This window comes from Mustelus asterias, chromosome 19, assembly GCF_964213995.1.
Source record: "Mustelus asterias chromosome 19, sMusAst1.hap1.1, whole genome shotgun sequence".
Lineage (NCBI taxonomy): Eukaryota > Metazoa > Chordata > Chondrichthyes > Carcharhiniformes > Triakidae > Mustelus > Mustelus asterias.
The window spans coordinates 80,096,950-80,123,357 of record NC_135819.1 but is presented as its reverse complement, the minus strand read 5'-3'; the positions used below and the strand labels follow the sequence as shown (position 1 = coordinate 80,123,357).

Below are 26,408 nucleotides of genomic sequence, written 5' to 3'. Positions count from 1 at the left end.
GTGTCCTGCCCTTTGTAAAGCTGATCCTCTCATTTTCATGTATTGGTTTTAATTGTTGTTAGTTCTAGCTTTAATAATAGTCAAGCCACTTTTCTGGAACCCAGATTAACTTTGCTTCAATTTAATCATGTTTGTTTCTTCACCCTATGTCTGTAGGTTTGTGTTGTGATTTATTTTAATCTATGTACTTCAGTCTTTGGATTGCTAAGGCAAACGTTGCTAACAACAATACAGTCTATTTTTCCACATTTTGTTATCTTCTCTCTTTATTATAATGGATTTTGTTTGGAAATTGACCTGATTCCATATCTTCAAATACGGTATTGTCAAAATAATATAGTTTGGCGTTCATGCTAACTTTAACTAGTGTGTTATCCTCTGGGTTTACTTTGATTGTTGGATAAGCTGTAGCTTTCTATTTTTTGTGCCTGCAGGTATAGTATCATTATGGACTAATGATACTAATGACACAAATTCTTAACTTGCTAAAAAAACAGAGAATATATCTTTAGTGCAGTCTGATAAAAGTCGCTGTTGCATTCATATAAATTGAAGTATTTTGTAGTGAGAAACATTCACATTGTGAGTTTCTGATTTTGGCTTTTTTTCTTGGAAATTGCGGATAACATTATGTTCCAGTTAAATGATGCAATTGCAAAACTTGGTGCTAAAGTTCATACCTCCTTCATTTCCATGAACTCCAATTTTGTTGTTGTCTTGGTTTTTCTGTTGATAAAATTCAGCTTTTTAATTGCATTAAGTGGGAAGAACTTGGAGACTTTTCCCCTTGTGTTGAATGACACAAATAAATGTTTTTTTCTTGTATAAACTAAGTAATACTCTGTGCCTGTTTAGTTATTGTGCCGAATGAAATTGTTTATAAATATAAAATATGTTTTTGATGAACAGAAATGAAATGAAGTGAGAAAGTTTGCAGAAGATTGTAAGATTTGTGAGAAGTTAAATAATTTTGTACTGCTTATTTACTAATGAAACTAAGCTGTATGTTAAATATGCTGCTAAATGAAGTATATTTGTCTGCCATTACTTTGCCATTTGAAGTGTTTATTATGCATCAAATAAACTACATCAGTATGTAGCTCAATCAATGGATTCTTCAACACTTTCTTTATCCCTGATGAGGTTTACAATCATTTTATCTTGGACCAAAGTAAGAGAATTATTTCCTTGAATTAAGAATGGTTAAGGTTTTGGTATTTTGGGGAATAGAAATTTGGGAATCGCAAATTAATTTATCTGTGCAGGAATAGGGTATATGTTTCTACCTTTGACACTGTCATTACCATGTACCTTGAAGCTCAGCTGTTCATAACTATATGTGTAATAAAGCCACAAACCTGAAAAGCATCTCCCTACTGCATTGATATGTATACATTTCACTTCCCAAGTCCCTCCTTATTGCCTGCCAAAATCTGGCCAGTTTTCTGCTCTTGGCTTTGACTTGTTGGAATTGTTTATCCAAATGCCCAGCAATATTCATTTTGCTCCTTGCATCCAACAGATAGTTTAGTTGAATCACTGTAGCCTGACCCAGATTTTGATAGTTCATGTGCTGGAGAATATTTCATTTAGAATTAGTTTTAAAAATTTAGTCATCTATCATCCATAATGCAAGATAAATGGTATATTTAATAAAGCAATCAATATGAATAACATTAAATTTTTACAAATAGGTATTCCTAAATCAGAACCATATCCAATAGATTTCAATAATCCACCTGCATTACTTTATATAGTCACACCTAGAGGGACAGGTAGTATTAAGGAAGCAGGGCGGCTGCAGAAGGACTTGGACAGGCTCGGAGAGTGGGCAAAGAAATGGCAGATGGAATACAATGTGGAAAAGTGTGAGGTTATGCACTTTGGGGTGGCACAGTGGTTAGCACTGCTGCCCCACAGCGCCAGGGACCTGGGTTTGATTCCTGACAAGGTCGCTGTCTGTGTGGAATTTGCACGTTCTCCCCGTTTCTGTGTGAGTTTCCTCCGGGTGCTCCGATTTCCTCCCACAGCCTGAAAAGCGTGCTGGTTAGGTGCATTGGCCCGAACAGGTGCCAGAGTGTGGCGACTAGGGGAATTTCACAGTAACTTCATTGCAGTGTTAATGTAAGCCTTAGTTGTGACTAATAAATAAACTTTAAAGGAGGAATGGAGGCATAGACTATTTTCTAAATGGGGAAATGCTTAGGAAATCAGAAGCACAAAGGGACTTGGAAATCCTTGTTCAAGATTCTCTTAAGGCTAACATGCAGGTTCAGTCGGCAGTTAGGAAGGCAAATGCAATGTTAGCATGCATGTCGAGAGGGCTAGAATACAAGAACAGGGACGTACTTCTGAGGCTGTATAAGGCTCTGGTCAGACCCCATTTGCAGTATTGTGAGCAGTTTTGGGCCCTGTAACTAAGGAAGAATGTGCGGGCCTTGGAAAGGGTCAGAGGAGGTTCACAAGAATGATCCCTGGAATGAAGAGCTTGTCGTATGAGGAACAGTTGAGGACTCTGGGTCTGTAGTCGCTGGAGTTTAGAAGGATGAGGGGGATCCTATTGAAACTTGCAGGATACTGCGAGGCCTGGATAGAGTGGACATGGAGAGGATGTTTCCACTAGTTGGAGAAACTAGAACCAGAGGGCACAACCTCAGACTAAAGGGACGATCCTTTAAAGCAGAGATGAGGAGGAATTTCTTCAGCCAGAGAATGGTGAATCTGTGGAACTCTTTGCCGCAGAAGGCTGTGGAGGCCAGGCCATTGAGTGTCTTTAAGACAGAGATAGATAGGTTCTTGATTAATAAGGGGATCAGGGGTAATAGGGATGGAAAAAAAAATCAGCCTTGATTGAATGGCGGAGCAGACTCGATGGTGAGTGACCTAATTCTGCTCCGATGTCTTATGGTCTTAAGGGTTAAAAGCAATATGTCAGTGAATGGAAATAACATATTTTATTTCGTCAAATTGGTCATGGTACTTTGAATCATGGTAAAGAAACTGTTACAAAAATTATGCCAACTGTTATTGTTAGCTTTAAAGTTTGATTTCCTAGACTTTGCAAATATTCCAAAATAAATCACAAAAGCAGTATTTGCAATGTTAATAGCATAATTTACTTCTAACGTTACTGGAAGATGTTTGGCTAAGGCTACTGGAGAGACTTTAAACTAGAAAGGTTGGGGGGAGGGAATCGAAATGAGGGGACTGAGAGCGAGGAGGTTAGCTCGCAAATAGATAAGGAATGTAGACAGGGTAAGAGGGAGGTTAGACGAGTGAGGGAGAAGGGAAGTGCTCAGGCTGAAGGTCTGAGATGTGTCTATTTTAATGCCAGGAGTGTAGTGAATAAAGTGGATGAGCTTGGAGCGTGGATTGCTGCTTCGAATTGTGATGTGGTGGCCATTACGGAGACTTGGATGTCTCAGGGACAGGACTGGGTGCTTCAGGTGCCAGGTTTTAGATGTTTCAGGAAGGACAGGGAGGGAGGCAAGAGAGGGGGGGGAGTGGCACTGTTGATCAGGGATAGTGTCACGGCTGTAGAGAAGGTGGACGCCGTGGAGGGACTGACTACGGAATCTCTGTGGGTGGAGGTTAGGAATAGGAAGGGGTCGGTAACTTTGCTGGGTGTTTTCTATAGGCCGCCCAATAGTAACAGAGATGTTGAGGAGCAGATGGGGAAACAGATCCTGGAGAGATGTAGGAATAACAGAGTTGTCGTGATGGGAGATTTTAATTTCCCAAACATAGATTGGAATATCCCTAGGGCTAGGGGTTTGGATGGAGAGGAGTTTGTTAGGTGTGTCCAGGAGAGTTTCCTGACACAGTATGTGGATAAGCCTACTAGAGGAGAGGCTGTTCTTGATCTGGTGCTGGCTAATGAACCTGGACAGGTGGAGGATCTCTCGGTGGGTGAACATCTTGGGGATAGCGATCATAATTCTATCTCCTTCACGATAGCATTGGAAAGAGATAGGGTCAGGCAGGCTAGGAAAGTGTTTCTCTGGAGTAAAGGGAAATACAGTGTCATCAGGGAGGAAATTAGACGGGTAAATTGGAAGGAGGCATTCTTGGGGAAAAGTACCGAAGGAAAGTGGAGGATTTTCAAGGAATGTTTGTCTGGAGCTCTGCATGACAACGTTCCGATGAGACAGGGGGGTGTTGGTAGGGTACGGGAACCGTGGTGCACGAAGGTTGTGATGAACCTGGTAAATAAGAAAAGAGAGGCGTACAGAAGGTTCAGAGAGCTAGGAGGTGTTAAGGATTTAGAGGAGTATACGCGATGTAGGAAGGAGCTTAAGAAGGAAATTAGGAGAGCGAGAAGGGGTCATGAGAAGACCTTGGCGGGTAAGATTAAGGAGAATCCCAAGGCTTTCTACAAATATGTCAAGAGTAAAAGGATGAGATGTGAAGGCATAGGACCCTTAAAAGGTGAAGGGGGAAAAGTTTGTGCGGAACCGTTAGAAATGGCGGAGGTGCTTAATGAATACTTTACCTCGGTATTCACGGTGGAAAGGGATCTGGGTGGTTGTACTGCTGGATTGCGGAGGACAGAAAGGATCGAGCATGTGGACATAAAGAAAGAGGATGTGTTGGAACTATTGAATGGCATCAAGGTTGGTAAGTCGCCGGGACCGGATGGGATGTACCCCAGGTTACTGTGGGAGGCGAGGGAGGAGATTGCGGAGCCTTTGGCGATGATCTTTGCATCGTCGATGGAGACGGGAGAGGTTCCGGAGGATTGGAGGATTGCGGATGTGGTCCCTATATTCAAGAAAGGGAACAGGGACAGCCCGGGAAATTACCGACCGGTGAGTCTAACCTCAGTGGTTGGTAAGTTGATGGAGAGGATCCTGAGAGACAGGATTTATGATCATCTAGAGAAGTTTAGTATGATCAAAAGTAGTCAGCACGGCTTTGTCAGGGGCAGGTCGTGCCTTACGAGCCTGGTTGAGTTCTTTGAAAATGTGACCAAGCACATTGACGAAGGAAGAGCGGTGGATGTGGTCTATATGGACTTCAGCAAAGCGTTCGATAAGGTCCCCCATGCAAGACTTCTTGAGAAAGTGAGAGGGCATGGGATCCAAGGGGCTGTTGCCTTGTGGATCCAGAACTGGCTTGCCTGCAGAAGGCAGAGAGTGGCTGTGGAGGGGTCTTTCTCTGCATGGAGGTCAGTGACCAGTGGAGTGCCCCAGGGATCTGTTCTGGGACCCTTGCTGTTTGTCATTTTCATAAATGACCTGGATGAGGAAGTGGAGGGATGGGTTGGTAAGTTTGCTGACGACACCAAGGTAGGTGGTGTTGTGGATAGTTTGGAGGGATGTCAGAAGTTGCAGCGAGACATAGATAGAATGCAAGACTGGGCGGAGAAGTGGCAGATGGACTTCAACCCGGATAAGTGTGTAGTGATCCATTTTGGCAGATCCAATGGGATGGAGCAGCAGTATAAAATGAAGGGTACCATTCTTAGCAGTGTAGAGGATCAGAAGGACCTTGGGGTCCGGGTCCATAGGACTCTTAAATCGGCCTCGCAGGTGGAGGATGCGGTCAAGAAGGCGTATGGCGTACTAGCCTTCATTAATCGAGGGATTGAGTTTAGGAGTCGGGAGATAATGCTGCAGCTTTATAGGACCCTGGTTAGACCCCACTTGGAGTACTGCGCGCAGTTCTGGTCACCTCATTACAGGAAAGATGTTGAAGCCATTGAAAGGGTGCAGAGGAGATTTACAAGGATGTTGCCTGGATTGGGGGGCATGCCTTATGAGGATAGGTTGAGGGAGCTTGGTCTCTTCTCCCTGGAGAGACGAAGGATGAGAGGTGACCTGATAGAGGTTTACAAGATGTTGAGGGGTCTGGATAGGGTGGACTCTCAGAGGCTATTTCCAAGGGCTGAAATGGTTGCTACGAGAGGACACAGGTTTAAGGTGCTGGGGGGTAGGTACAGGGGGGATGTCAGGGGTAAGTTTTTCACTCAGAGGGTGGTGGGTGAGTGGAATCGGCTGACGTCGGTGGTGGTGGAGGCAAACTCGTTGGGGTCTTTTAAGAGACTTCTGGATGAGTACATGGGATTTAATGGGATTGAGGGCTATAGATAGGCCTAGAGGTGGGGATGTGATCGGCGCAACTTGTGGGCCGAAGGGCCTGTTTGTGCTGTGACTTTCTATGTTCTATGTTCTATGTTTGTTAAAATAAAAAAAACTACACACTTTGCACAAATGTAGATTTCTGTAAGTATACCAAACACTGAACCCAGCGGCACCACTCTGCAATGGTCTTCAGTGAAACTGGCGGTTGTTGTAGTGTTAATTCAGCAAATTCATGATTACCATTGATTTTAGAAGGGGTTGGACTGATCATTAATTGTTTCAGTGGCAGAAATAGCGGGGCTACATCAATCCCAGGAATTAGTGGTGTGTAATTTCCTGGGACTTCTGCACATAGAGGTGCCTTCAGCCTAGATAAACCATTGCTAGTTTACTTTAGATTTTCTATACTTTTCCAGGAAATTCTGGGCCATGGTGTCTCTCTCTTGCCCATTATAAATACTTGCATGTGTGAATAAATAACTATTGCACTTACATAATTCAAAGTTATGCCTCCCAAAACAATCCTTTGGATTAGGGTGTTTGTTTTAAAGTGAAGACACAAAAACATTTGATTCACATGTTCACTACTTTGATTTGTGCTATATAAAGTATGAACCCTTTTTAAGTAAGAGTCAATTTTTGTTGATAAGAATATCTCTAGATATCAAACATGAGTAAATGAATTGAAGTATATGACTTAAATGGCAGCATATGCTTTGATAATAAATAGGAGTAGGCCATTCAGCACATTGAGCTTGTTCCACCATTGGATAAGATTATAGCTGATCTGATTGTGCCTTCATCTCCATTTTCACGCCTATCCTCATAAGTCTTGTCTCTCTTGTCAATTAATGACCCAACATCCAATGTGCAGAGGAGATTTACCAGGATGCTGCCTGGTTTGGAGGGTAGGTCTTATGAGGAAAGGTTGAGGGAGCTAGGGCTGTTCTCTCTGGAGCGGAGGAGGCTGAGGGGAGACTTAATAGAAGTTTATAAAATGATGAAGGGGATAGATAGAGTGAACGTTCAAAGGCTATTTCCTCGGGTGGATGGAGCTATTACAAGGGGGCATAACTATAGGGTTCGTGGTGGGAGATATAGGAAGGATATCAGAGGTAGGTTCTTTACGCAGAGAGTGGTTGGGGTGTGGAATGGACTGCTTGCAGTGATAGTGGAGTCAGACACTTTAGGAACATTTAAGCGGTTATTGGATAGACACATGGAGCACACCAGGATGATAGGGAGTGGGATAGCTTGGATCTTGGTTTCAGATAAAGCTCGGCACAACATCGTGGGCCGAAGGGCCTGTTCTGTGCTGTACTGTTCTATGTTCTCTGTGAAAGAAAATTCCATAGACTAACAACCCTCTGAAAGAAGAAATTCTACCGTATTCCCATCTTAAATGAGACACTCCTCGTTTCTAAACTTGCCCATGAGAAGAAATATACTCTGTGTCTACCTTGTCAAGCCCCTTCAGAATCTTGTTTCAATAAGATCGCCCCTCATTCTTCTAAAACTCCAATGAGCATAGCCCAACGTGTTTAACTTTTCCACCTGAAACAACTCATTTGTCCTAGGAATCAGCCTAGTAAGCTTCTGAACTTCTTCCAATGGAGCATATCCTTCCTTAAGAAAGAAGACCAAAACTACACACATCCGGGGAATTTTGCAAGATGACAACCCATGGATCCACTACATTTGCAGACACTTCCTTTAAGATCCTGGGATGCAGGCCACCAGGTCTAGTGGACAACCTTTAGGTCTCATTAGTTTTCCTAGTACTTTTTCTTTAGTGATCATTGTTTTAAATTCCTTTCTTCCTTTTGCCGTCTGCTTTTCTACTATCCTTGGAATGCTGTCTGTGTCTTCTACAGTGAAGACAGATGAAAAACACCTGTTCAAAATCTCTGCCATTTCCTTCTATCACATTATAAATTTCACAGCCTCGCCTTCTAAGGGATTAATGTTCACTGCCATTACTCTTTTTCTTTTTACATACTTGTAGAAGATTTTCCTATCTTTTATAATTCTTGATAGTTTTTTCCTCATACTCCAATTTCTCCCTTTTTGTCATCCTTTGGTTTCTAAACTTTTCCCAATCTTCTGGTCTACCATTAATCTTTACAGCCTTGTACATCTTTTTCTTTAATTTGATACCACCCCTAACTCCATTAATTAGTCACGGATGGTGCATCTTCCTCGTTGAATGTTTCTTTCTTACTAAAATACATTTTTATTGAGAGTTATGAAATATCAATGCCACTGCTTCTCCACCAATTTACCTTTTAATCTGTTTTTCCAATTCACTTCATCCAACTCTGTCTTCATACCCTTGTAACTAGCTTTGTTTATTTCACTAGTTTCAGGCACAGATTTCCCCCCCATCAAACTGAATGTGAAATTCTATCCTGTTATCATTTTTAGCTAGAGAATCCTTTATTAATCCTGTCTCATTCCACATTACTAGGTCTAAAATAGCCTGTTCCCTGATTTGTTTCAAGAAATTGTCACAGATACACTGTATGAACTCATCCTTTAGATTAGCTTTGCCAATTTGATTTGTCCAATCTATGTGAAGATGAAAGTAGCACAGTGGTTAGCACTGCTGCTTCACAGCTCCAGGGTCCTGGGTTCAATTCCCGGCTCGGGTCACTGTCTGTGTGGACTTTGCACATTCTCCTCGTGTCTGCGTGGGTTTCCTCCGGGTGCTCCGGTTTCCTCCCACAGTCCAAAGATGTGCGGGTTAGGTTGATTGGCCAGGTTAAAAATTGCCCCTTAGAGTCCTGGGATGTGTAGGTTAGAGGGATTAGCGGGTAAATATGTGGGGGTAGGGCTTGGGTGGGATTGTGGTCGCTGCAGACTCGATGGGCCGAATGGCCTCCTTCTGCACTGTAGGGTTTCTATGATTACAGTGCCTTTCATTTTTTTGATTTATATTCTGTGGAACAGTGCAGCTATAAACCATTCTCATCAGTGATTCCTTTCCTTTCGTATCTCCCCCAAAAATGATTCTACATTTTAATCCTCTGAGCCAAGATCATTTCTCATTACTGTACTGATCTAATCTTGATGAACAGAGCTACCTTGCCTCCTTTTCATTTCTTCCTATTTTCTGAAATGTCAAATATCCCTGAATATTTAGGTCGCAGTCTTGAACACTTTGCAACCATGTCTTTAATGGCTATCAATCATATCATACAAATTTATATTATGCTCTGGATGGATGGCTCATCAGAACAGGAGTAGGCCAGTCAGGTGTAAGTTTGTACTCTGCATATTAGCTATGGTAACTGACGTATGGCAGACAGCATGTGTGCTAGATATGTTTACCTCCAGTGAATTGATTTTGAAGTAAATGCATCTATTGATCAAAAAATAAATTATATATTTTAAAGCTGGTGATTTTAGATTGTTTGAACCAGTTTCTGAATTCTATCATTAACTTTTGCTTTAGACTCATAACATCTTACAGCACAGCCACTGTTTGGCCTGTCAAACTTGTGCCAACTCTCTGAAAGATCTGTCCAATGTAATTGCATATGCCACCTTTGTTCTTAAACTCTGAACTCAGACCAACATAATTGCCCTTAATGAGGAGGTGGTGATGAACTACCTTCTTGAACTGCTGGAATACATGTGGTGTAGGTACACCCACAATGCTGTTGGGAAGAGAGTTCCAGAATTCTGACCCAGCGACAGTGAAAGAACAGCAATATATTTGCAAGTCAAGATGGTGTATCTTGGAGGGGAACTTTCAGGCGGTAGTGTCCGCATGCATCTGTTGCCCTTGTTCTTCTAGGTGGTAGAGGTCATGGGTTTGGAAGGTACTGTCAAAGGAGCCTTGGTGAGTTGCTATAGTGTTTCTTCTAGATGGTGCAAACTACTGCTACTGTGTCAGTGGTGGAGGGGGTGAATGAGGGTGGAGCACCCTTTAAAATACCAATCTCTGACGTGTTGTAGCTGGAATTGAATAGTTTGGCTAGGGGCATGGCTAGTTCTGGAGGGTGCTATGGCTGGAATATTGTTAGTGCTCATTGCCTTTTCAACATCCAATGCTTTCATCCATTTCTTTTTAATGTGTGGAGTGATTTGAATTGAGTGAGGATTGGCATCTGTGATGGTGGGAGCTTCTGGAGGAGGCCAAGAGGGCTCATCCACTCAGCACTGGCTGAAGCCACTTGCAAACTACATTTTGTAGTTTGGTGCTTTGTGACTTTTTCCTGTACTGTTGCAGACCTTGTATTAATGTTACCTGTTAGGTGACAGTGTCGTGAATTTGTCATCCAATTGCTATTGAGTAACCACATCTACTGCTGTCCTTGCACATACTGTTGTACATAAATCTATACTTTTCCATGAAGATCTGAATTGTTCATTTTAGATATCTTCCAACTCCATCCCACCCTAAGAATTTCTGGGTTCCATTTGAATGTTATTGGTATGTAAATAAAACAAAAATTTTGAATATCTTGAACTCGTGCAATGCTTTTTATAATCACCGGTACCATGATTATAAATCAACGAGTCATTTATCGGTGTGAAGCTTTGAGTGCAAATTATTTCTCATTTGCCTCCATATGCATTTTGGGATTTAAAGAGGTGAATGTTATATACATGTGCAAGTATACATAACCACGTAGCTGCCCTGTCATGGTCCTGGTTGATGTGTCCTTAGTGTTTTTAATCAGGTAACAGTAAGTTATATTGGATACATCCATTTCTATTTTGTTTAATTTAAAAAATGCTAAAACTCAGCTACAAAGTAGTGGTTCCAAAAATGTTTTCCTAAAATTACAAATTATTATGAATGTAATAGGATGGAAAATCATGGTCTAACGCAAGTTATATTTTGCCAGGTAAAGTGCAATGTTTCATCGTAACTTCAGGCAGTTGTAATATAACCTGATTTCCACAAAATGTTTGTTTTACTTCAAAACATGAATGTTGTGTTCTATTCCTTTGAGCTGTTTTTGCTCTTTTTAATATACCTTTGTTAATTTTGTAGGTATTGGGATGGACACATGTGTTATTCCCTTAAGACATGGTGGACTTTCTCTGGTTCAGACAACAGATTATTTTTATCCTATTGTTGATGATCCTTATATGATGGTGAGAAAATTTTAATGTATTTGTATATAACGAATAGCATTAAAAGGAGTTGCATAACTCATTAAACAAAACACAGGCATTTACTACTACTTCAATTGATAGAAAATAATCTTTGCATCACAAAAGCTAATGAAGTTTAAAACCAGATACTTACTTTAACATTTTAACCACCACGATTATTATGACCAGCCATGTTGTGTTTATACCTGCTGTTAATGGTGCTGTGAATAGATGATTTTTTTAAAAACAATATTTCAATATGTCTAATCTGTGTTCTTTGTCATCAAATGTGCCAGTTTTACTGTAGCTGTCAAGTGCCCTGTATTTTATACGACATTTCATTTTATCTGTGACACCTCCGTACAGAAAGGGTCGTAAATGCAATCCAATACATTCAATCTGCATTTTTGGTCATCTGTTATTTGAGTTTTGGCCCTACTCTTTGTTGATTTGAGGATTATATGCAACTAGAAAAGCTGCTGAATATGTACTGGTCTGTTCAGAATTGATTTATTTTTCAAAGCTTAATATTGAACTCTGAAGAGTTGCATAAAATGTAGTGTCTGGCATATGATCTCCCTGTTTCTAGAGTATATTGTAGCTCTCTTGTGAAGTGCAGTTACTTCCATCTTTCATGTAGGCAACATTGAACTACTTTCTGTTTTGTCAGGAAGGAGGCACTGAGGATGCAACCAAAGCGATTTAACAGCTTTTAGCATTTTATATTGTGAAGAATTCTATTAGGTTATGTTTGGTTTCTTCTAAAAGTGAATTTGGCACTACTTTTCAAGAAGTTTGTAATGTTTCTCTGTGAATAGTCCAGTAATAAAGCTATACTACCCCTAGCTGTCTCACTTTATGATGGATGCAAAATTATTTTGTTTGAAGAAAGTCTGCCATTGAACTAAATCAATTTACTTGCCTCTTGTTGACCTCTAGTTTAGCAGCCAAAAGTCACCAGTACACTCAAAACCCAAACTGTGTTGCAGGAAATCGATAGATGGTTTTTCAATCACTGGATGTGAGCGTTGCTGGCATGACAAACATCTGTTGCCCATTCCTAATTGCCTTTAAGAAGGTCTGGTGGTGAGCCACCATCTTGAATCACTTGTAGGTCTTGTGGTGCAGGTAGTACTCCCAAAGTGTCTTTAGGTAGAGAGTTCAAGGGTTTTGACCCCAAAACAATAAGGAATTGCAATTTTATAAATAAGAATGGTGTGCAACCTGGAAGTGGTGCTCTTAGCATTGGTCTTCAAGGTGGTAGAGGATTCAGTTTTGGTAGGTGGTTTGGAAGGAATCACAGTGAGTTGCAGCAGCACATATTGTAGCTGGTAAATGCTAGTAGTGAAAGGAGTGAGTGTTTAAGGTGATGGATCGATGCCAATCTGCTTTGTCTTGGATGGTGTCAAGTTTCTTGAGCATTATTAGAATTGCAATCATCCAGGCAAGTGGAGAGTTAATCCATCACACTCCTGACTTGTGATGGTGAAAAGGCTTTGAGAGATCAAGAGGTGAGTTACTTGCCACAGAATACCCAATCTCTGCTCTTTTAGCCATACTATTAACGTGACGGGTCAGTGGTAATCCACCAGAATATTAATGGTGGGTATTTAATTGTAGTGCTGGTCATTGCTGGCACATAAGTGGCAAATAATGTGCCAAACATCAACCCGAGACAGAATGTTGTCCAAATCTTTCTGCACGTGGGCACAGACCTCTTTTAAATTCATTCGTGGGACACGGGCGTCGCTGGCTGGTCAGCATTTATTGCCCATCCCTATTTGCCCTTGAGAAGGTGATGGTGAGCTGCCTTCTTGAATCGCTACAGTCCATGTTCTGTGGGTTGACCCACAATGCCGTTAGGAAGGGAATTCCAGGATTTTGACCCAGCGACTGTGAAGGAACGGCGATATATTTCCAAGTCAGGATGGTGAGTGACTTGGAGGGAAACTTGCAGGTGATGGTGTTCCCATCTATCTGCTCCCCTTGTCCTTCTAGATGGAAGTGGTGGTGGGTTTGGAAGGTGCTGTCTAAGGATCTTTGGTGAATTGCTGCAGTGCATCTTGTAGATAGTACACGTTGCTGCTACTGAGCGTCGGTGGTGGAGGGATTGAATGTTTGTAGATGTGGTGCCAATCAAGCGGGGCTGCTTTGTCCTGGATGGTGTCAAGCTTCTTAAGTATTGTTGGAGCTACACCCACCCAGGCAAGTGGGGAGTATTCCATCACATTGCTAAGCTTTGAGGAGTCAGGAGGTGAGTTACTTGCCACAGTATTCCTAGCCTCTGACCTGCTCTTGTAGCCACTGTGTTTATGTGGTGAGTCTAGTTGAGTTTCTGGTCAATGGTAACCCCAAGGATGTTGATAGTGGGGGATTCAGTGATGGTTACACCATTGAATGTCAAGGGGCGGTGGTTAGAGTGTCTCTTATTGGTGATGGTCATTGCTTGGCTTTTGTGTGGAGTGAATGTTACTTGCCACTTGTCAGCCCAAGCCTGGATATTGTCCAGATTTTGTTGCATTTGAACATGGACTACTTCAGTATCCAAGGAGTCACGAATGGTGCTGAACATTGTGCAATCATCAGCGAACATCCCCACTTCTGACCTTATGACAGAAGGAAGGTCATTGATGAAGCAGTTGAAGATTGTTGGGCCTAGGACACTAACCCTGAGGGACTCCTGCGGAGATGTCCTGGAGCTGAGATGATTGACCTTCCACAGTCACAACCATCTTCCTATCTACCAGGTATGACTTCAACAAGCGGAAGAGAGTTTGTCCCCGATACCCATTGATTCCAGTTTTGCTAGGGCTCCTTGATGCCACACTCGGTCGATTGCGGCCATTGGCTATGGGAGGTATGAATGGAACTAAACAATGCAATCATCAGTGAATCCTTCTGAGCTTGTGAGCTGAGCTTGTGAAACAGAGAATGTCATTGAAGCAACTGAAAACTGTTAGGCCAAGGACACTACTCTAAGGAGCTCCTTCAACACTGTTCAAGGACTGAGATGATAGACCTCCAGCAACCACCACCATCTTCCTTTGTAGTAGCTTTGATTCACTGAGGAGCTTTCTTCCTGATTCCCATTGACTCAGTTTTATTCAGGCTTCTTGACTCCAAACTCTGATTATGCTGCTTTGAAGCCGAGGACAGTCACCTCTGGAATTCAGCTCCCACGTCCAATCCTTGGATTGAGGCTGCAATACAATCGAGAGCCAAGCGATCCTGGTGGAATCCAATCTGAGCATTGGTGAACAGGTTATTGGTGAGGAAGTGTTATACCCAGTTGGTGAAGGAAGAAACCAGAGCCAGTCTTGGAATAGATTTACTCACCGGGTGAAACGCTACAGGTATATATCTCCTGACTCCACTTCATTTCTAAATGAATGTCTCTAAGTAACCATCCAAACAATGGCCGTCACCTGTATGTACTTAACTTCAACTGATACAATATAATTAACAGCAAGTGCAGCTTGATATAACTTTTGATGACGCCTTGATCATTTGACTGATGTTTGAGAGTAGACTGATGGGACAGTGGTTCACCTGGATATGTATAAGATTGATATATACGTTGAACCCACCATTTTCTGATTACAAGTACAGATTTAGTTTTGACCATAAAAGTCATTTACAGTTGCTTTTCACCTTTTTACCTTAAAGACTTAATTGAATTCCTGTATTACAGATACTTTGACTAAAATATGGTAACAAAAATAAGAATGATACAATATTGTTAGTCACCTCCAGCTCCCCTCAAATTAATTTGGCGATATTGATGAAGTATGCTTGACAAATATGTTTATCCTGTGAGGTACTCTCACCAAGTGCAAAATTACATTATTATTACTAGGAATGAGTTGAAGTAGTCAAAAACTTTGAAACAGTTGTCTGAAAAATGTTAGAATTTTGGGTTTGTGTGAAACCGCTTAATATTGTTCAACCTTTATGATTTTATTAGGCTGTTGTACATCAAAAAGTTGCCTGCTGTTTTGGGAATAGGTTCTAATGAATTATTGCTTGACTTTACTGCATTGTCTACTCTATACTGGAGGTTCTAGAAAGAATTCAGTTAGAGACTATTCCAATTTGCGAGCATCCAAATTTTAGTCTTTCTCATAATTCAGACTTCAATCTTGAGGGATCAGTGTCTAGTTCTTTCCTGTCTCTGAGTTCCTGGCACTCTGTCTCCTTTGGATCTAACAAAATTGGATGTAGGTTAATGATTACATTCAACTTGGACATTTTTGTTTTGGTTACATAGTTCAGCATTCTGTTGGCTTTTGGATTGTTATCTTGGTTGAACATGATGAGTGCACCAAGGCTCCTAGATGTCCCTAAACTTCAGCAACATCAACAAAGTTCATAGTCTGCTTGAAATACAGTTTTCCATTCTGTGCACAGTAGTTTACATGTGCCCAAAAGAAATTGGAACTTATTTTGCAATTTCTAAGATGTCTCTTTCAGTTAAATGGCTCCCCTACTTTAGCATCTTTTGAAAAATGTGACATTTTCATTGAATTTAAATAGAAATCATTGTGAATTTGAAACACCAACTCACGGCCACTTCCGTTGACTCTGACATTCTTTTAACAGCCACCTATTGGCCGGCTATTTCTGCATCCATTTCTAAAGTTTACCCCAGATTCAACTAGCTTAGAGTTTAATCAATAGTCTTTCATCTAAAACTTTGTCACATATGTTTTAAAAGTCTAGGTACACTAGTTAAGTAAATCCAGACAAGGCATTTGACAATGCAGTTCCTCAGAGAAATTTACAAAATGGTCAGGCAGAATCCTTGATTCTGAATCATAACTAACAGATAATCCTTAAATTTAATTCTGATGATCAATTCATTACTTTACATAGAATTGAAAAACAGTTGATGTGCAATTGCTCATATCTTTCAATATGGCTACCTTGTTAGCCTACTATACCACTAATCTTTAATGCACAGTTCTCATTTCCATGTTAGATAGCTGGGCATCCCCAACAGATTTTATAATCCATGCGATTTCTCCCTTTTATATAGAGTTAATTTTGCATAAAAGCCATCTTTTCATAATGACATATTTGTCCTGAATAACTTTATTCATAATACATGTACATCTCTGTGATATATGGGCGGCACGGTAGCACAGTGGTTAGCACTGCTGTTTCACAGCTCCAGGGTCCCGGGTTCGATTCCTGGCTCGGGTCACTGACTGTGTGGAGTTTGCACATTCTCCTCGTGTCTGCGTGGGTTTCCTCCGGGTGCTCCGGTTTCCTCCCACAGTCCAAAGATGTGCGGGTTAGGTTGATTGGCCAGGTTAAAAAATTGCCCCTTAGAGTCCTGGGATGTGTAGGTTAGAGGGATTAGCGGGTAAAATATGTGGGGGTAGGGCCTGGGTGGGATTGTGGTCGGTGCAGACTCGATGGGCCGAATGGCCTCCTTCTGCACTGTAGGGTTTCTATGATATGCTACCAAATTACAAATTAATTATGATAGGTTAATTTTTGTATCAAGCTACACAATGGTGATGCTTTAACATCAGCTACTTTGAAAGTTGCACAAACCGTTCATAAACATAAACAAAGTAACTTGTACTTAACACCTTTTAATGCATACTTGAAGGTGTATAATAAAGGGGGGGAGGGGGTACCTTATCACAAATCTGCAAATACAGTTGCAGATTTATTGCAGACCACCTTCTGAAGTCCCTAGATAGCTGCAACATTGCTCAAGTACAGCTCATAAAGTCATAGAGGTTTACAGCATGGAAACAGGCCCTTCGGCCCAACCCGTTCATGTCCCCTTTTTTTTAAACCCTAAGCTAGTCCCAACTGCCCGCATTTGGCCCATATCCCGCTATACCCATCTTACCCATGTAACTGTCTAAACGCTTTTTAAAAGGCAGAATTGTACCCGCCTCTACTACTACCTCTAGCAGCTTGTTCCAGACACACACCACCCTCTGTGTGAAAAAACTGCCCCTCTGGACTCTTTTGTATCTCTCCCTCTCCCTTAAACTTATGCCCTTTAGTTTTAGACTCCTCTACTTTTGTGGAAAAATATTGACTATCTAGCTGATCTGTGCCCCTCATTATTTTATAGACCTCTATAAGATCACCCCTTAGCCTCCTACGCTCCAGAGAAAAAAGTCCCAGTCTATCCAGCCTCTCGTTATAACTCAAACATAAAGTTAAGTGTCTGCAAGTGCATGGAGCACTCACTGTGCATATCCTATGATACTAATTACTATGATACTACTAGCTCACCTTGTATAGCTCTGCGTCTTTACTCAGGTTCCTGACAGAACTTGAGCCATATCACCAAGTAGCCAACTTTTGACCTGACTTTGGAATAAAGAAAATGCAGGATGGATGAACCTAAGAACGAGAAGCAGAAGTAGGCCATCTGGCCCCTCGAGCCTGCCATTCAATAAGATTATGGCTGATACTTTTGTATACTCAGCTCCACTTACCCACCCGCCCACCATAACCCTTGATTCCTTTACTGTTCAAAAATTTATCTATCCTTGCCTTAAAAACATTCAATGAGGTAGCCTCAATTGCTTCACTGGGCAGGGAATTCCACAGATTCACAACCCTTTGTGCGAAGAAGTTCCTCCTCAACTCAGTCTTAAATCTGCTCCTCCTTATTTTGAGGCCATGCCTCCTAGTTATAGTTTCACCTGCCAGTTAAAACAACCTCCTTGCTTCTATCTTGTCTATTCCCTTCATAATCTTATATGTTTCAATAAGATCTCCCTTCATTCTTCTGAATTCCGATGAGTATAGCCCCAGTCTACTTAGTCTGTTCTCATAAGCCAACCCTCTCAACTCTGGAATCAACCTAGTGAATCTCCTCTGCACCCCCTCCAGTGCCAGTATATCCTTTCTCAAGTAAGAAGACCAAAACTGTACACAGTACTCCAGGTGTGGCCTCACCAGCACCTTATACAGCTGCAACATAACCTCCCTTACGTATGACTGCTGCTAGAAAACCAGGCACAAACAGATGATGCAATACTTGTGTTTGCAAACATGCTGTGCATTGTGGACTGGTATCTTTATTGAGAAAGATGCTAGGCTAGAGGTAGTGAGCATATAGTGGTGTGGTCCATGGTACTTTGAACCTGTTACAGCCACATGAGGAGGGGTAAAATATGACTCCCCTATCATACCACTCCAAGTCTGACTGTATCAGGGATTTTTGTGAATTTAGACAGATGAAAGTATTTACTCACTCTGTACTTAGCCATCCAGGTAAAGATATAAAAGTATTTAAAAAGGTAAACTAGAATACGTTGACATTTTGATCAAGTGAAGGACCAACAATATAGTTCCAAGTCAGCATGCTGTGTGGCTTGGAGGGGAACATGCTGATGGTGGTGTTCCCATGTATCTGCTGCCTTTTTCCTTCTAGGTGCTAGAGATCATGGGTTTGGAAAGCACTATTGAAAGAAACTTTGAGTTATTGTAGTGCATCTTGCAGCTGCTCCACTATGCATCAATGGTGGAAGGAGTGAATGTTTATTGTGGTGGATGGGCTGCCCATCATGCGGTCTGCTTTGTCCTGGATGGCGTTGAGTTTCTTCAGTGTTGTTGGAGTTGCATTCCAAGCCACACACCATCCTGACTTGGAAATATATCGCCGTTCCTTCACAGTTGCTGGGCCAAAATCCTGAAGCTCCCTCCCTAACAGCATCATGGGTGTACCTACATCACATGGACTGCAACGGTTTAAGAAGGCAGCTCCACCATCTTTTCAAGGGCAATTAGAGATGGGCAATAAATGACTTAGCCAATGACACCCACATTATTGAATGAATAAAAAGGAAACTTGTCCAGGCAAGTGGAGAGTATTCTGTCACACCTCTGACATGTGCCTTGTAGACAGTGGGCAGACTTTGGGAGTTTATGTGAGTTACTTGCCTCAGAATCCCCAACCTCTGACTTGCTCTTGGAGGTACAGTATTTATGTGAATGGTCCAGTTCAGCCCATAGGTCAGTTAACACCCATGAGGCAAACAGAAACAGAGTTAACGTTTCAAGTCCAGTATGAGTATTCTTTGGAACTGAGAATATTTTTTATGCTATTGGAGAAGTTGGGGTTGTTCCCTGAGAAAAGAAGGCTGAGGGAACATCTGATAGAGTTCAAAATCACAGGAGTCCAGACAAAGTAGATGGAGAGAAACTGTTCCATTGGCGTAAGGTGATTAGCAAAAGAGCCACTAATGACAATGAAAATCATTTTTGAGCAGCGAGTAGTTAGAATCTGGAATGCATTACTTGAGGACGGTGGAGGCAGATACAATTGTGGTTTTCCACAGGGAATTGGGTCAGCAGCTAAACACAAAGAAATTGCAGAGCTACAGCGGAGCGATGCCTGGGGAGTTGGTGGTGTTGATGGGACCAGTGAATTGCTCTTGCAGAGAGCTGGCATAAATGTGACAGCCCAAATAGTCTCCTTATGTGCTGTAAACATTCTATCATTCTATGAAGTGCTCGTTAGTAAAAGTTAAGCTCCACGTAGGTTTGATGCATTTCTGCATCGAGTGGACACTCCCATCGTTTTATGATATGGTCATCAACATTTTGAAAATTGAGTCATATGGGAGTAAGTGTGCACTTATTTCAGTTACCTATTGATATCTGATTGTTACATCTAGTATTGTCATTATTTTCCAATGTATCTGCTTAGTATACAATTGAATTGAATTCTTTAGCGGTACCTGCTAAAGACAGTAGATATTTGTAGTATTTACTTGTATTGACTCCTTTTTATTTGTACTCTTTGCACCATGGTGCTTTTTATAGTGACTTTGTGTAAAACGTACTTGTGAATTAATTAACCATTTAAAAAAGCAAGAATGAGTACATTTGTCCTCAAAAGTCTTTGTTCAAATTCTAGTTCAACTTTAGCTTGGATAACCATTAACTAACAGCAAGTTAGTAAATACATATTTACATGAATTTTCATTAGATTCCACATTCTCCAGATTTTTTTGAATTCATAATTTTAAATTCATAAACCATTATTTCTTATCTGACAGTTAAATGATGTATTTTGTATTTGTATTTTCCTTTCGAAGAATCTTTGATTTTGCATTCCTTACCCAATCTGTGTTCTGACCTTTGTTTTTCCCTCCTGCCCTCAATTTTTACAGGGTCGTATTGCTTGTGCCAATGTTCTGAGTGATCTTTATGCCATGGGTGTCACAGAGTGTGACAATATGTTGATGCTTCTTGGAGTCAGCAATAAAATGACAGACAAGGTAAGCTACAATATTAACAAATGCATCCAAATAATGCCATAAATATCTTGAAAACACACAATTCAGAATCAATGGTAATTGTAGATTTTATTAAGCAAAAAGTTATTACTAAACTTATTTTTGCTTCCAAAGTTTAACCTTCAAAATAAAAATATGAATAGAATCCTGGGATGATAAACTAACCAATGAACAGTAAAAAGAACTGTAAGCAGAAGTGCTGGGGACACAGGTCAGTTAGCACCTGTGAAGCAAACAAGATGATCAATGTTTTAAACTCGTACACATCTTATCTTTTAGTTCTGAAGAAAGATACGAGTCCAAGATATCAATGGTTTACTCAGCAGATGCTGACTGGCCTGCTGTGCATTTCCATTACTTCCTGCTGCATAACCAGTGTTTCACTGAGTCTCGTTAAAAAAGCGATCTCAGACTCCAATGCAATGTAGCATTTATCATTGAATGTGAATAAGACCAGAGTTAGTCTCTCCATGCTCCAACTGTTAATTTACAATGCTCCAGGCTCTTTGACATTAGTGCCAACTTGGCGAGTGCATTACATGGAATTGAAGAGGAGAGAGTGCTGGCTAAGTTTGTAGAACAAATTTGGTACTTTTTCTTTAAATCCTTAAAAATATGTAATTATAAAGTTAGAACAGCATTATGTAATCATTTGTTCATAATAGTCATTCAGGAAAATGTAAAAAATTGCGCTGCTATTGTAGGTTTATAGGGTTGATTGATGGCTAAGCGAGGGAATACTAAGTAACAATGAGTTCTTCTCCATGAAAAAGAACCGATTACAGGCTACTCATGTACACATCTAAACATGTTTCAGGGTAAACTTGCTAGAGTCCTTGAAACAGATCACTTTCACTGCCATTCTTCCATCTTCTTAATCAGAATCTGGCTGTCAAAAGCTGCAAAGCAAGATTGAAAGTTAGCACATGCAAAAGCAGCAATGTGAATTTAATGCTGCATCTGTTTAAATTAGTGCACAGTTCCACAAAGGCTAGTAATTCTCTGGTACTTTCCTGCCTTTTTCTTGTGAAAGCCTAGATGCTGAGTACTGGCAAGACTACTTAAATGTCCCGGCTGCCAATCTGATATTGGTCTCTGATGATATTTACATAAACATACTTATCAGCATGTGACAAAAAGAGCACTCAGGAGTAGGAGGTATAGCGTGCGTTACTTTGTTTGCCCCCTCCATCCATGCTTTAATCACCTATTTCAGTGTAGGCCAGAGATCAAGTCTGGTACTTCCCTGGTCCAATTGACTGATTGATAACTAATTTGTGAGAACTATCCTGCTGGACTAGTTTCAAGGTGGTGACCACTACACTTAATGAAAGAGATTGCTCACTTGGAAGTGATTATAACTGAGCTTTACACTATGTTTGTGTTGGCATTTTGCTAGAGTCTTGGACTCCTGGCATCCAGGTAAAGTAGTGAAGACAAAAAACTCTGGTCTCATTCAAAATGGATTTAAATGCTGGGATATTTGGAGGATAATATTGGAGATCTGAATTCAACTCTCTTACCTCCACTTATCTTTATGATGGAGTATTGAACTGTATAAATTGCCATTAAAAGTAAATTAAATTTATTGATTCTCTTTGTTATGGGGTCTGGTTTAATGTCTGTTTCGTTTTGAGTACGTAAGAAACAGTTGTAATGCTTAAATGATCCAAGTCTCTGCTTGTAGATAAAGTGGATATTGCGCTGTTCCCGTTAATGTATTCCCATGAATAATGAATAATTTTATGCTCTTTTGAACATGACTATCATTCCTTTTCATTTGAAGTGAAAAGAAATTTAAATTAGCCCCTATAAAACTACATACTATAAATGCATAGCAGAAATATTTTATCACTTAACAAGAGTGCAGTACAAACTTCAAGTCAGTTTGTGATTCAGAACAGTGTATTGATAATGACCTCTCATTAGGGTTCTAAAATTGACTTGTGTTTTTCAGTCTCAAAATGATTGGTTGTAGCTATTGATAGTTTGTCTTTGCTTGTGCTCCCCTGCTGACTTCCTCACGACAAACGTTCAGAAGCAGAATGTAGTTACTAATTGGAGGGAGTGTGGACTGGGTCTATCTGCATTTTAGTGTTGACGTGGATTGGTTTAGGTGAGCATCTAGGTAATATAATTAGGTAATATAATTGGAATACAGATTATAAAACTTTAACAGAGATAAGACACACTGATAGTTACTTTGTAGCTTTCTGACGGATTCAAGTCCAGTCCAGTCTACTGGATAAAAATTTCTTCTTGCTGTTAGAGATGCTATGTGAAATTTATTTGGGCAACTTGAGCCCAGGTTTTAATTGTTAAGCACCGCACTAAACTGCTATCACTGACACTGCTACAAATAGCAAACTCATTTAGAGGCCATGTGTATGCCTTGGGTGAGAAGTAAAAATTATTCATAATGATCAATTGGAGTGTTGAACCACTCGTACCTACCATGGAGTCCCACATGACTAAATGTGAAAGGTAACAATGTTCCTTTTGCAAATATCTGAAACTAGAGATGTCTACAAGTAATGGTATTCTGACTGAGGATTAACCAATTAATGCAGAGCTAAGAACAAAACAAAGAACAGTACAGCACAGGAACAGGCCCTTCGGCCCTCCAAGCCCGCGCCACTCCCTGGTCCAAACTAGACCATTCTTTTGTGTCCCTCCATTCCCACTCCGTTCATGTGGCTATCTAGATAAGTCTTAAACGTTCCCAGTGTGTCTGCCTCCACCACCTTGCCCGGCAGCGCATTCCAGGCCCCCACCACCCTCTGCGTAAAATACGTCCTTCTGATATCCGTGTTAAACCCCCCCCCCCTCACCTTGAACCTATGACCCCTCGTGAACGTCACCACTGACCTGGGAAAAAGCTTCCCACCGTTCACCCTATCTATGCCTTTCATAATTTTATACACCTCTATTAGGTCACCCCTCATCCTCCGTCTTTCCAGTGAGAACAACCCCAGTTTACCCAATCTCTCCTCATAACTAAGCCCTTCCATACCGGGCAACATCCTGGTAAACCTCCTCTGCACTCTCTCTCAAGCCTCCACATCCTTCTGGTAGTGTGGCGACCAGAACTGGGCGCAGTATTCCAAATGCGGCCGAACCAACGTTCTATACATCTGCAACATCAGACCCCAACTTTTAAACTCTATGTCCCGTCCTATAAAGGCAAGCATGCCATATGCCTTCTTCACTACCTTCTCCACTTGTGACGTCACCTTCAAGAATCTGTGGACTTGCACACCCAGGTCCCTCTGCGTATCTACACCCTTTATGGTTCTGCCATTTATCGTATAGCTCCCCCCTACGTTAGTTCTACCAAAATGCATCACTTCGCATTTATCTGGATTGAACTCCATCTGCCATTTCTTTGCCCAAATTTCCAGCCTATATATATCCATCTGTAGCCTCTGACAATGTTCCTCACTATCTGCAAGTCCAGCCATTTTCGTGTCGTTTTCGGATCTCCAAGAAGAGCACATTTCCACTCCATCTGACGAAGGAGCAGCGCTCCGAAGCTTATGGTATTTGCTACCAAATAAACCTGTTGGACCTTAACCTGGTGTTGTGAGACTTCTTTCTGTGACCAAGCCAGTTCTCCACCCATCTAGCCACCTCCCCCTTTATCCCATGAGATCCAACCTTTTGCACCAACCTACTTTTCAAATCTTCAGACTTTTGGAATTCAAATAGAATAAAATAATGAATAAGAAATAGAACTGAAACCTTGGTTTCATAGGTCGGATTATCAGAACCCCCTGGCTATATATTCGCTGCGGCTCAGGTCAGCAGTGAGAGGTTAGGGTCATTACATGTGGTTGGGTCAGTGGCAGGAGATCTGACCTGAGCTGATACTTGGATCTGAAGTAATAAATGTTTAAATAGAAAGCAATCTCCATTTGACTTTTTAAAGTGAGTGATGTTTGATGTGAGATTTGGGTACAGGAACCTAATTGATATCATAGTGAACTCATCATCCAGAGATCGTGAGGTCAAATTCCACTATGGCAAGTTATGAAATTGAATTCAATAAATCTGATAATTTGCAGGCTAGCATCAGCTAATGACAGTGGAAGTTGCTGTGTGTTGTAAACTCAACAGGTTCACTAATGTCCTTCAGGAAAGAGAAACTAGCATTTCTACCCAGTGTGATTTGTACCTGACTTCAGTCTCACACTATGGTTGATTCTTTATGCCTCCAGGCAACTAGGGATGGACACTAAATGTTGGCTTTCCAGTCTCACTTGCATATCAAGAAGTTTAAAAAAGTTACAGTTGATAGGTATGCAGCATAAATTTTATGTCATCACTTGTACACCAATTTATAAAATTTTAATATCTGAAACTGGCTTTTAAGATATTCAAATAATTTCAAAGTTTAATTGTGCTTTACATACAGGAGCGGGACAAAGTAATGCCACTAATAATACAGGGTTTTAAAGATGCAGCAGATGAGGCAGGTACATCAGTTACTGGTGGTCAAACGGTATTAAACCCATGGATCATTTTAGGAGGTGTGGCCACTACAGTCTGCCAACCGAATGAATTCATCATGTAAGTTTAATCCTTAGTGTATACAATTATTTTGTAACATGAATATGGTTTGAATGTATAATGGATCAAAGATTATGGCCATTTTTTGTGTTCAAAAGAAAAACTTGTATTTGCTTGTATTTCATGGTTTCTTCGTTTAAAGTTTCTTTGAATTTAGTCACAAGTTTATGAAGTGTTGACTATAAACTGAAAGGGTTGGAACTGAGGTCTGTGGATAACAATTTGTACTGTTTTCACTCCAAATGGAGCTGTTTCAAACCTGTGTAACTCATTAAAATGCAGCATAGAGAATTTTTCCAACTATTAGGGGTACACTCCAAATGACACAAAGGCTGGAATCCTCCCAAATAGATTCTAAGTGTCGAATTCGCGTAAAAACTGGAGTAAATCACGTTGGTTTTTTCAGTCGGAGTTCAGAGTGCACTGCAGAGGCCACCAGTGTGAACATCATTAAATTTCAGGAGATGGGGCCTATTCCCACTGGAGAGGCTGAAATCAGTGCGCTGAGTGGTCCACTACGCATGTCAGTGCCGAGATCGGTGCGTGCACAGTGGCCCCGCACTGCCGGCCTCCCGATTGCTGGCCAGCCCTGTGACCTTTGCAACGCTGGCTCTCTGCCCCCATGGCCTGATTTGCTGGTCCCTCAACCATTCCTGGGCCCAGCCCCGATCCCCAGCCAGCCCCAATCGTTGGCCTCCCACCTTCCCCCACCAATCCCGACTGCAGAGTGGTAGCTGGACGCCACCCCCCCCCCCCACCCCCAACCACCACCAAATCACCCACACCCCAGATGCCCTGACCCCTTGGCACTGCCCCATGCCCGGTGGGCAGTACCAAGGGAGGAAGCAGACGTGCGAGGGAACCATGGTTTACTAAGGAGGTTGAATCTCTTGTGAAGAGGAAGAAGGAGACTTGTGTTAAGATGAGACGTGAAGGCTCAGTTAGGGCACTTGAGAGTTACAAGTTAGCCAGGAAGGACCTAAAGAAAGAGTTAAGAAGAGCCAGGAGGGGACATGAGAAGTCTTTGGCAGGTAGGATCAAGGAAAACCCTAAAGCTTTCTATAGGTATGTCAGGAGTAAAAGAATGACTAGGGTAAGATTAGGGCCAGTCAAGGACAGTAGTGGGAAGTTGTGCGTGGAGTCTGAAGAGGTAGGAGAGGCACTAAATGAATATTTTTCATCGGTATTCGCACTGGAGAGGGACAGTGTTGTCGAGGGGAGTACTGAGATGCAGGCTGTTGGACTGGATGGGATTGATGTTCATAAGAGGAGATGTTAGCAATTCTGGAAAGGGTAAAAATAGATAAGTCCCCTGGGCCGGATGGGATTTATCCTAGGATTCTCTGGGAGGCTAGAGAGGAGATTG

The 26,408-nt window shown here is 41.4% G+C and overlaps 1 protein-coding gene across 1 annotated transcript in view; it reads left to right on the top strand.

Annotated features, from left to right (window-relative positions):
* Positions 1-26,408, top strand: part of sephs1 (selenophosphate synthetase 1) — a 61,879-nt gene that overhangs the window by 19,667 nt on the left and 15,804 nt on the right. Inside the window, exons 3-5 of the mRNA XM_078235975.1 lie at positions 11,089-11,192; positions 20,348-20,455; positions 24,888-25,042. Coding sequence (XP_078092101.1) covers positions 11,089-11,192; positions 20,348-20,455; positions 24,888-25,042 — 367 coding nt within the window. The remainder of the gene's footprint in view (positions 1-11,088; positions 11,193-20,347; positions 20,456-24,887; positions 25,043-26,408) is intronic.